The sequence below is a fragment of the Phasianus colchicus genome, chromosome 1 (assembly GCF_987193195.1).
Source record: "Phasianus colchicus chromosome 1, bPhaCol1.hap1.1, whole genome shotgun sequence".
In the NCBI taxonomy this organism is placed as follows: domain Eukaryota; kingdom Metazoa; phylum Chordata; class Aves; order Galliformes; family Phasianidae; genus Phasianus; species Phasianus colchicus.
The window spans coordinates 23,950,090-23,962,206 of record NC_143436.1 but is presented as its reverse complement, the minus strand read 5'-3'; the positions used below and the strand labels follow the sequence as shown (position 1 = coordinate 23,962,206).

Below are 12,117 nucleotides of genomic sequence, written 5' to 3'. Positions count from 1 at the left end.
GAAATTAATGCTTTGTGCAAGGCACAGTTCTGGTGACATGTCCTGAGAATACCTATCAGATAAGCACCACCAGCAAAGGGATTTTTGAACTCTGTTATAGCTAAAGGAGTTGAGTAGCATAGCTCTGTAGAGCTATGGTTGATTTTGCCTATGCCCAGCTGAAGAAACAGATGCACTTAGGAGACTGGTGTCAGCTGAGTGAGGGTTTTGAGAAGATACATTCCAGATGTGGGTACTGCCAGAGCTCTGAGTCATCTGCTCAAGCTGATACAGAAAATAAGAGGCAGACTTGTGACCTGGTCCCAATTTCTGCTTCCAGGATGCCCCACAATATGCTCTAAAATAAACTCTAAATAAAGTCAATAGATGCTCTTGCAAGATCTATGGGATTCTGTGCTAAAAGTGAAAAAGAAGTATTTTTGACATATTATTTTCTGAAAGTGAATTCAAATCTTCAAGTCTTGCTTACTGTAAGAAGCAACTTTAATAGTAGCTTTAGCAGACATAACTCACTAGACAGAATGCTTAGCTAACATGTATTGCTATTTCTGTCAGAGCAATTTGGTTTCAGAATTCAGCAATGAACAAAAGTGCTTTTTAACTTACTCACATCTTGTCATAATTTATGAATATAGTGATGGCTGTTGAATCTGAGTCTATGAGATGGGACTAGAGACCAACAGCTTCTTGTACATAATATCTAAAAATTTCTTTGCTATGTGAAATATGGATGCTGTACACCTTTAGCATGGAAGGATATAGCAAAATTCTCCTTAAAAATAGGCACAAGACTTTGGGATTTTCCAGCTAATAATATAGCAGATTTTGTAACTAATTACCATAGAAAAGCATCAGGGGATCACTGGCACTTTATTGAGAGAAAACCATAAATACCTAACAATTCCCTTGGTTATCACATAATATTTACTTCTCAAAGTGTCAAAGCACATGGTTTTCTCAAACTATTCTCCATGTCCAGATTTGGAACTTGTCAAAATTCGAATCAGTTCACATTCAGAGCTTACACTGGGAAAAGAGAGGGAAAAGAGGAAGACTAAATGGGAATCCAAAACTGACGCAGCTCCTGAAATGTTCAGATCGAAACCACTGTCTCATGCTTTAGAATAAAAATCCTGTAGAACCAAAAATAGCAAAATGCCTCTCTTTATCTGCTGTTCCTCTTTTATCTTCATTTTGAGGGAGGAAGGAGCACTACATTCTTTTCATTCCTTTTTTTTTTTTTTTTTTGCTTTGTGTTTTTAGTTGATAAAGCATACAAGCTAGTGATCATGACTCTTTTTGGTTAAGAAAGATATCATTTAGTTGCATTAGAAAAAAGCACACTTGCTAAGAAAGCGTAGTTGAAAAATATAACGTACAGTTGTTAGCTTTAAATATTGGAGAAAAAAAAGTAGGCATCTTTTGGCACAGTTAAAAATATTTTCCAGAACTTATGCTATGAGAATTTTATTCTCAGGAAATTTGAATTTCACCTGTCTTACTTCAACAAATTGTGCTGCACCTCTGAACTGTTCAGAATCATAATTCATAAATGCACTAGATTAAGAGAAAAGCTTTGAAGACTTCGTGAATATTTTTTTCTAAGATCTGCAGATGTAGAACTTTGGACTATTTTAAAGCAAGAGGGCAGATAACCAATCTCTAACTGACATCACTGAAAAGATTCTTTTCTATTCTACACACACGAAGGGATAATAAAACAGGGGTATGAAACTTGCAATATTTTCTCTTGACTAACAGTGCTCAGTTCTCAAAACTGTTTCTTAGCTTCCTCTGAGGTTAGCCTTCTGAGTGCAGAGGAAGCCACTTTGCATCTGCTCCAGTGTCATGATGACTTGTATTTGTCCATACAATCTTCATTTACTTTGAAGCAATTGCCTTTGTAGATGGGGACCTACTGGGGTTTTCAAAAGCTCAAATATTAAAGATATTCTTCCATCACTGATTAAAGCATGTTATATTGTTCCCCCCCATAACTTCCTGAGCAAAAGTTTGTGATTAAGAGAAAAATCCTCTAATGTATGGTATACTTGTATTCTTCAGACAATGTAATAATAGCCACAATGCAAATAGCACTGGTAAGAACTTGAAAGCTATTTAGACTTATTGGCTGCGCTTTGTCCGCTGTTCAAACTCTTCTCTGATGTCTCCAACATGCCTTGACAATATGGCAAGTTTCTCAGCTTTTTATATCATTCCCAGTCCCCTACTGATGTCTGTGCACTGCATGTTCCAACCCTGTGAGTGCCCAAACCTCGTATCTAAAGTGACCTCTCCCAAGATCCCTGCAGAATTGAGCACCTCATAGTCTTTGAATGTGTTTTTCATGACGGTGCCTCTGGGGCCAATGGGGAAATATTATGCCGTTTTTGCAGATGGAACACATTAGGTTCCTCAACAAACAAAGTGGCAATTTCTTTCCTTCAAAAATATTCCTTCAAAATACAGTACATGAACTTGCTACCCCATGAGTTCATCCCATTAATCCTCATCTCCCTGTTCCTTTTGATGTAGGCAGTGTCTTCATATATGTCTTAATGCTTGATGAAAAGTAATAGTTATTGTTTTCTAGCTGAAAGTGCACTGAAACTTCTCAGAAGATTGCTTTCCTCCATGCCAGAGTGTTCTAGATCTTTTTTTTTTTTTTTTGTGCACATAGGAGTTTCAGTTTAATGAAGTTAATGCTGGGTGCTGATCTGAACCAGCCCAAATCTCTGAATCTTTGGGGGTTCATTTATCACTGAATAATGCAGCCGCACAGAGGGAGACAGCTGAATAGAAGTCAACGTGCCAACTGTTCCTTCATTTGTTACTGCCATATTAATAAAGTCGTTAGAGTGGAACTAATCCATCTGCTCACAATTTATTCCCTAGCAATAAGATACAATTTCACTGTTTCATGAGCTCACCCTTAGACTAATTTTATTAGAATTCTTTCCATAGCATCATTTTTAATCACTTCTAGTTTTAGTTGTGTGTAAAGTTGTAGAAAAAGATGGACTAAGAGGAGAGATGAAAGTGTTTCTTGAGGAACAGGATCAGTTTAAATAGAACCAGATCAAATAAAGTGAAGTCAGCAAGTCTACAAAGGCCAGCAGAAAAGCATTGAAAATTATCTCTCTCACAGCAGGCTTTGTTCTGTCATGTCTCAAATGTAAACAGAGTCAAAAGCAATGTGGCAGCCCCAGCAGCACCACAGGGCAAGGCTGGGCTGTGGTGCTGATGGGCACCACTGACCAAAGGCTTCAGAGTCAAAACACAATGATTGGAAAATCTCCCTTCTTTTCCAAAAACTAGTGAATGACATTTAGGTCATCCACTAGCTCCCAGACAAGTGGGCTTCGAGTAGTAAAGGGATGCAGGATTTTGGCTATGTGTTGTTTGTATGCAATGCTAAAATGAATTCCTATGAGCTTTATTACTATCATGTTTTTTTTGTTTACTTTAAAAACATACTGATATGCTTATTCTGTATTGGTTGTTATTAGTAGATGTGTTCTTCATTGTGTTGGGTGGGTGCAATCTCAGGCATGAGTACCTAAGCAAAGCTGACAAGTTTTTCAAAGTGCTGAGCCCACCGTTCCTATTGATCGCTAAGAGTTTTAACATAAATGCAGAAAAAATTATGAAAAAGCTGGGCATGGAGCCTACACAGAGGTATCCTCAGTGAGAGTTTCCAAAGCATTCAATTCATTAACGTGTCTGCTTTCAGAGAAAGTGACAGTTTTAGCAACTGCATGGGTTATTCCAGAAAGGTTCTGAAAAATGTACCCTCCTCTTATAAAAGGCAGAACTGTCTTGTAATATCAGCTGAAAACATTAAAAGATACTTCCTTTTCTTTATATGGTGCACTGCCACTCTGCTGGGGCACCAACAGTTAAAAAGAACACAGAAGAACAATTTGTCTCTATTTAATACAGGTTTTCTTGGAAAAGTTATGGGCTTCTTATCTTCTCTTCTTTCAATTCCTTCCAGTTAGGAGGAAGCTTACAGCGTTAATATGTAGGCAATTACTGTGATTGCAGAGAAATTATTCCTTCATTAGAACGGAGGTGCTAAAAAAGCACAACAGCAAGTAAAAATCTATTAGTACTGAAGATCAATATCTTAATCTAAAGCATAATTGCAGCTACAGCAGTATTTAAATGACATTCATTCCATGATATTAATTGCATGACCATGGATCATCTTTACAGTCCTATGGTTCTCTCTCTCACATATATATATGTATATATAATTTTTTTCAATTACTGAATGCTGAGATAAGCAAAATTTTTGTAAAATCAGACTTTGTTGTTCAAGTCTCATTAAATTATAAATAAATGAAATAACATACACTGACAGCTCCAATAAAATTATTTGAGAAAATTTTAGAGTACCAGGCTCAAAAATCTCTGTGATTTTTTTATAAAGACATATACCCATTATGAAGAATCACGTTCATTATAGTGTGCTCTCGAGAGAAACAATTCTCTTCACACAGCAGACGGACTTCAGAAATGCTCCTTACATATCAACTGATATTGACTGAAAGGTTTCTAATGTACATTAGAAGGTTTTATTCCTCTTTTATTTGTTAGTTTCCAGCAAATCTTTTGTAAAAATGGAAGTTTACTAGTAAAACACCAAACCAATCCCATGAAGAGTGAATTCTAGCTGAGGGGAAGTTTTCTGTTGATTCTAGTCCAGACATTTCAGGACCTTTTTGTCTGCTTTCTGAAAAAGGAGGGAGAACTGATACAGCAAGAACTATCATATAAGTTTACGTGTCTGGCTCTCATCTTTACCCTGAGTGATTGTTTGTAAACATTAGATCACAAGATGTTTCATCTTTGAGCAAGGCAAGATGTCATGTCACTGCAGCACCTCAAGAAAACTTAAAAAAATCTGAAAACTGTCAGCAAAATCCCTAATGCACTGTACAGTGGTGCATCTGCACTGAATCTGTGGCTGCCACAGATTAGTGTTGCCCATTAAATTTAGCATGTCAGTGACGGTAAGGGATTGGTATCCTACAAAACTGAAGCTGAAAGAAATAATGTTTTTTCAGGGATTCACAGTCTCTCAATAATCCTAGAATTACATATTAAACACAAGCACAGTCCTTTAGGACTCATGGCCTGTGTGATTTGAAAACACATTAAGTCAACATAAATCAGTGACAAAACGTGGCTTGCAAATTGATTTTTACTATTTATTAATAAACAAGCCACGTGAACCTTCTGTTAAAGATATCTCCTAAGGAATGCAATTAAAGTCAATTTTTGATTGCTTAAACACATACCCTTTGCAGAGGTATGAACAAGAAAATCCCTATTAAATTATTTTATGGCACTGTGTTGAGAGCAATAGCAGCTCATTCAGGAATTTGGAGCTTTCTTGTGAAGTCCTGTGCAAATTGTTTTACTGCAAAGTAGGAGCTTTCTGGTGTTAAGGTTAGTTAAAGTAATGCTGTCAAATCTCTATCCAGGTTGTCCAGACCCAGAGGCTCCAAGACAAGCTCAGTGTTTGACACTAGAAGACACTGTGCCATTTATTTTGTCATAACAGCTTTCTTTAGTTATAGAGCATTATTACAGAGCATAAAACAAGACAATTATATAATAGAACCCACAGATATTTTGCTGTTCTTCTGACATTTTGTACACAGAGATGACATAAGCCCTTTAAAGTCAATAGGAGGATTTAATTTTTTTTTTTTTTTAAACCAGGAAATCAAATGAATTCATATTAAATATGAGGCAATCATTTTGCTTGCTTTTTAATTAAATAATTAATGCACACTTATATTTACTAAAATCCAGGATATATTCATATCTCCAACAATATAAGGGGCACTGATTATATTCCAAATTTCACCTTGACAATATTGGGACAGAACTGTTGTTGGTCCAATTTAGAAATAGCATCCTAGATCTAGCATCTCTCAGAAACAGTGAATGATAGTATGTGACGGTACCTAATCCATTTTAATATCATTTTAGAAAAGAAAAATAGAAATCATCATATTTCAATGGAGAAAAAGAACAGTTAAATCAATTCTTTTGTTTTGAAGAAATTGAATTTTATTCTTATTTTCGGTTTCAAGAATACTATGTTTCTTGAAATGAATATATTCCATTGAAAGTATGTTTCCATTTGTGTCGTTTGTTTGTTTTGTAAATAATTAGAAGTAATAAGCATATGACATTCCTTTACAAAGCAAGTCTCGAATTATTGAATGTTAACATTACTAATATTCAGTCTCAGTCAGAAAGGGGCATGTCTTCATTTTTCATACAGTATTTAAAAACCGGGCAATGCAATATGGAGGAAGAGTATCTTTACAAAGTAATTTGAAGTGAGATTCATCTGAAATAACTAGAAATATGCCTCTGGATCATTGTAAACTCTTTTTACAGTCAAGATGGAAAGGCATTGTTAGGATATGATTCATTTTGTCCGAAAGAAAACATCAAAAATATCAATGTTATTTCTCTTCAGAAACAGTAAAGGAAAGCTGTAATTGGCAATTTGTACAGCCACATATACTGTAGCTGTCCAAACTACAAATACTAGAACTGCCCAGTGTTACAAATGCTGTGATTTGTATGATCCCTGGATGCTTGTAGGTTATTGCTTGTAAGGCACAACATTGATATAAGATACTATTTAAAACTTAAGAACTTACATATGCTAAAGCTTTTGGTCAGAAATCACTATTCTCTTAAATATTTCCTTTGAAATTTTTGGGAGCTGCTGGCACCTTCAGTATCTTTGAATAGAATAGATTCGAATCATATTCAAGCTTTCTAAAAGCCAACAATAGATAAAATATTTCTACGTTAATTCTGTGGCTTGAACTCCATCTGGAACTGATAAGGCTCAGTGTCTCAGTAGAGACTGATGATGAATGGCATTCCTCAGGGATCAGTGCTGGGAATGGTGCTGCTTAACATCTTCATAGGTAACATGGACAGTAGGATTGGCCCATGCCAACCTCATGAAGTTCAGCAAGGCCAAATCTCTTTTTCTGAATTTTTCTTTCTTTATGCACCTGTATCTCCTCAAATGACTTTTGAGACATTTCAACAGAGAAATATGAGACATATGTCTGCAGATATGCATACAAAATCTCCATGAACAAATGAGTAGAGATTGCTTGATAAATAGAAACAAAATGACATTCGTTGAATATACATTTTCTTTTATCTTTAGCAAATGTAGTATCTTGTACACTGATTGTGGATTGAGATTATTACTAAAATATTGTTTGAAAGCAAAAAGAATTTTAAATTTTGTGTTAAGAAATATATTAGAAAGTTAAATGTGAAAGAACTGCAGAGCAAACCCCAAATACTGCTGTTCCTTACATGTCATTAAAAGGATTTCAAAGCCATGTGGTTCGTTGAGTGCTGTCATTTTCACTCCTTTCATTTTTATGCAGGACTGTGGTTCTCAAATTCATCCAGAGGAGTCCTGTGGCTTGCAGCCTCTGTCTCATGAGTATCTGTCTGCAATTTCACAGACTGCACTGAAGACCTGTGAAGCTGGAGATGCAAAAGGTTTGTGCTTAGTCTTCTCAACTCATGCACTTCACCAAAACAGACGTAGAAAAAGATGTTTCTTACTCTCTTTGCACATGCACCAAACTACACACAACGGTTATAACTAACTGCTTGTAAGTGTTATGGATTTTTAGATTGAGATTAATTAGTTTGTGGCAATTTTTATTTTGATGAATTCGTTATCAGCGATCCACCACTACTTGTGTTATTGTCAGGTAGCCTGTGAAATGCATTGAACTATTTCCATCAAAACCACTTTAAAATAAAACAAGGTTTTATTCTCAATGAAAGGAAATGTCTAATTAAAAAGAAAAAAAAAAAAAACTTCTTGAAAAAGAATACAACATTTGGATCCACTTTATTTTTATATTTCTACTTCTACACTGAAAACAAAAAAAATAACAATTTTAAAGTAGGCTTTTACATGTATCAATACCTTAAATGTCGAGATGGACAAATCACACAGTGTGGCTGAAATGCCTTTTGTTAAAATAATAATTATCCTACAACAAATATGGTTGAAGTATCCCTTTGGATTAGTGAGAACCCACATCAGAGCGGAATGGCAGACAGGTATTCATCTTTAGTTCACAGATGCATGAAGACTTATGCAAGCGTGCTTTAACAAATATGAGAAATACACAGGACTACTGGAGTATGCAGTTCTGTGCCCAGTTTAAGTTGCTTTTGGATTTGACAGTTCTTTTGGATTAAACAAAGAATTTGTTCAATTCTTTATTAGGCAAATGAAAGATATCTCTACCACACAAATGTATTTTCTTTTTTCTTCTCATAGATAAGAGCATTTTCTCACAGCAATGAACTTGCACAGACTCAATGAACACTCATTGCACAGTAACAGGAATGCATGAAGTGCCTGAATACATCAGATTATATGAAAAAATAGGGAAATAAATTATTTTTTTTCAATGTTAAATGAAGGGAATACACAAAGGAGACATCACTGTACCTGGCAGCGTATTCCAATCACACAGCAAGTTATGAGTTATAAACAAACACGGCACCGTCTATATTACTATATTAGGATGTAAAAATCCTGACTAGAAAGCCCAAATCAAATCGAAAGAAGAGTCCTTTGGGGGCAGACAGCCTGTTTCTTGTGATATATAATGTGCTTCTTTTGAATACCTTGTCTAGCTAAATGGAGCTGAATATAAAATATATTTAAAGACTTAGTGCGAATAGCATAACATTAAAAATGGAAACGACTTCAGGAAATGTAGTCTCAAAGGACAAGTCTTTAAAAAAGAGAGGAATCATTTTGGCTTATAAAGTGAAAAATTGCCAAGAGATGTCTGATGAGCCTAGAACTGGGATGTATAGTTTCCAGGAAGAAGTGACTGTATAGTTTTAATTCATTTCACAAATTCAAACTGGAACTGGAAAGTAGGGCTTTTTGTGCAAAACCACTCAATTTATAACTAAGCAATATCCCAGTCCTGACAGCAAACATTCTTGTAGAACACAGAATCATAGATTTGTACAATCATAGAATTGTTTGAGTTGGAAGGGACTCTTAAAGATATCTAGTGCAACTCCCCTGCAATGAACAGGGACATCCACAGTTATATCAGGGTGCTCAGAGCCCCGTCTGGCCTGACCTTGAGTGTCTCCAGGGACTGGGTATCCACCATCTCTCTGGGCAACTTGTTCCAGTGCTTCACCCTTGTTATTGTAAAAAAACCTTTTTTTCTCATATCCAATCTAAAATTTACCTCTTTTAGTTTGAAATCATTTCCCCTTCTCCTGTCACAACAGGCTCTGCTAAAGAGTAAGTTGCCTACTTTCTTACAGCCTCCATTTAGATATTGAGAGGCTGCTCCCAGGTCTCCTTGGAGCCTTCTGTTCTCCAGGCTGAACAGCCCCAGCTCTCTCAGCTTGCCCTCATAGGAGAAGTGTTCCATCTACTGAGTCCTTTTTTTGTCCCTCCTCTGGACATGCTCCAACAGGTCTCTCCTGTACTGAGGACTCCACATCTCAGGTGAGGTCTCACTAGCTCAGAGTGGAGGGGCAGGATCACCTCCCTCACCCTGCTGGCCACACTTCTTTTGATGCAGTTCTGGATCCAGATGGCTTTCTGGGCTGTGAGGGCACAATGCTGGTTCATATTCGGCTTGCCATCCACCAGTACCCTCAGGTCCTTTTTGGCAGGGCTCTGCTCTATCCTTACACCCCCCAGCTTTTGGGGATTGCCACAATACAGCTGCAAAGCAAAAGAATGTTTCTATAACATACTCCTAGAGAAAGCATCTTTAAAATGTCTTAGGATGTAAAATGTAAAAGTGAGCTAGTCATAAATCAACAAGCTATTTTTAGTTTCACTTTAGTTAAAACTTTACATTTAAATTTGATTTTTTATTTTCTTGTTGTTGTTTTCCAATGGCTAATTATTTAGTTTTGATCTAGAAAGTAAAATTTGTGTATTTGTGGCTATGGCAGTGGGAAAGGATGAGTAAAAATAAAAGAGGCCAAAAGCCTTGTCCAGAAGAAAAAAAAAAACAAAACAATAAAATTCAGCTTTTCTTAGTTAAAACTTGTTGACTTTAGGCTAGCATTTGCTGGCTTTTTAAATATGAGATAAATAGTCCTGAATAATTTTTAAAAATCGTATTTGTTTTCATACCAAGTTAGGAGAACAGCAATGTTTAATCTCAAATCCTAAGCAAGAGATTTACATATGCAATTGATAACCCTCTTTAATGAGCCCAAAAGCAAGTTTACTTTCACTCTTTCTCTAGAGACCTATTATAGGCTTTCACAAAACTTTGTATTTGCCATATAATAAAGTTAAACTTTATTTAGCAGCTTTCTCTTACCCTCCTTCAGTGAATTCTAGGTGAACTTGCTTTTGCTTGATAGAACCAGTGCTGACTCTTAGCTGAAGCAGCATAAATCAGAATAATTGAAATTATGCTGAAAGCTACGTTGTGTACTGCTACCTTACAAAAAAAAAAAACAAAACACCTTAGAGTCTGAATAAAAAATAATCTTATCTTCCAAACTAATATTGATTTGTTGCAATTTTAACTGCTACTTGTTTTCTATTTTTATATATAAGATTTATTTTTTTAATGAAATCTTATTTGTGAAGGTTAGGAATGCAGTAACTATCTGTTGTGAAGTTACAATACGAAAATTTTATAATAATTAGATTTAAAATACATGTATGTACATAATATTAAAAATCTATGTAAGTGTAGCAACTGCATATGCTAGTACAAAATGCCAGTGCTTCCTATAAACATAGGTTTGCCATCATATGCCATTTTTCTCTATTTTTTTGCCACTTGTCTTCAGCATATACCAAAAATGTCTCATGTTTTTTCTCACTATACTTAATTATTGAACATAAGTTAAATAATCTTTTCAAAAGGTACATTATCACTTTCAGTTTCCAAAGTTTAAACTTTTATTATTCAGATGTTTCAGTTCCTTAATATTCATTTTATATAGTTCTACTTTTCTAGTTTATTACCTAAAACCAGATCAGCTCGTAAATGTATACAAAGTTAAGCAGAAAGTTCCATAAAATGTGGGATCTCAGACGTAGCCATTGCCAGAACTTTTATGAAATTGGTTTGAAAGAAAAATTACATTAGGAAAAACTGCCAGTTTTCATACATTTTTTAAAGTATAAACTACTGCCCCAAACCACTTTTAGGTCATTTTTGAAGAACTGGACAGTGGTGGTAGTCTCTGATTCCAGACCTCAAACCAACCATTCATTCTGTCCCCACTGTTACTCAGGAAATATAAAGTGATAGATGATAAAGTGATACAAGGAGTTTACATGGCACTTTTTACTGTGCTGAGACCTGGTACTTCTCGTTCTGTTCACATGTCTGCATGTGAAAATCATGCCTTGCTCTAGAACTTGGGTCATCACTTTGTAGATTTAAAGATTGACTTCAAATCCCTAGACAAAATCTGCTCAAGATCTCGCCCAGAGACCAGCTGTCAGGTCTTTCATCTCCCAAAAAAGTTACCTGTTTGGAACTACACTACTTTTTTATCCTAATGAATGTTGAACTTTGATTGACAAATGTGGGGAATGTTGTCCTTAAAGACCAACAGCTGAGTGATTAGGATGGAAGGAAGACAAACTGAAAACTGCACTGTGTGAGGAGCTCTGGGCAGCTCTACCTCTGTGCTTCTGCACTGCGGTCCAGAGCTGTCCCTCCTTCCTTTTTCTTCACGCCGTGCTGCAGTGGGCCGCATGCCCCATATCTACCTGCAGGAGCTCAATTAGATGTGCTGATGTGTGACAATGGCAGTGTTCAGGCTTTCATTTAGTTCCAGCCTGCCATCATGTGCACTGTCACCTGCAGATACTTGGCATTGGGTGTGTTCTGCACAGAGCAGAAGCGGCTGCAGGATGGGCTCAGCCGCAGCCAGAGCTGTGCAGCCGTAGCACTGTGGGATACTTTCTGCCCTCAAATGTGCCAGTGCATGCTCCTGTGCAAACAATTCTTTATATTTTTATTTAAGAGCGCTCTTTTATCTGCTACTTACCAAAACATTTGCTTA

At 36.1% G+C, this 12,117-nt stretch overlaps 1 protein-coding gene across 6 annotated transcripts in view; it reads left to right on the top strand.

Annotated features, from left to right (window-relative positions):
• CPED1 (cadherin like and PC-esterase domain containing 1) overlaps positions 1-12,117 on the top strand; it is a 143,611-nt gene that overhangs the window by 109,896 nt on the left and 21,598 nt on the right. For all 6 annotated transcript variants that reach the window (XM_090137062.1, XM_090137064.1, XM_090137075.1 and 3 more), the window contains one exon: positions 7,449-7,566. In XM_090137062.1, the coding sequence (XP_089993188.1) occupies positions 7,449-7,566 (118 nt within the window). The remainder of the gene's footprint in view (positions 1-7,448; positions 7,567-12,117) is intronic.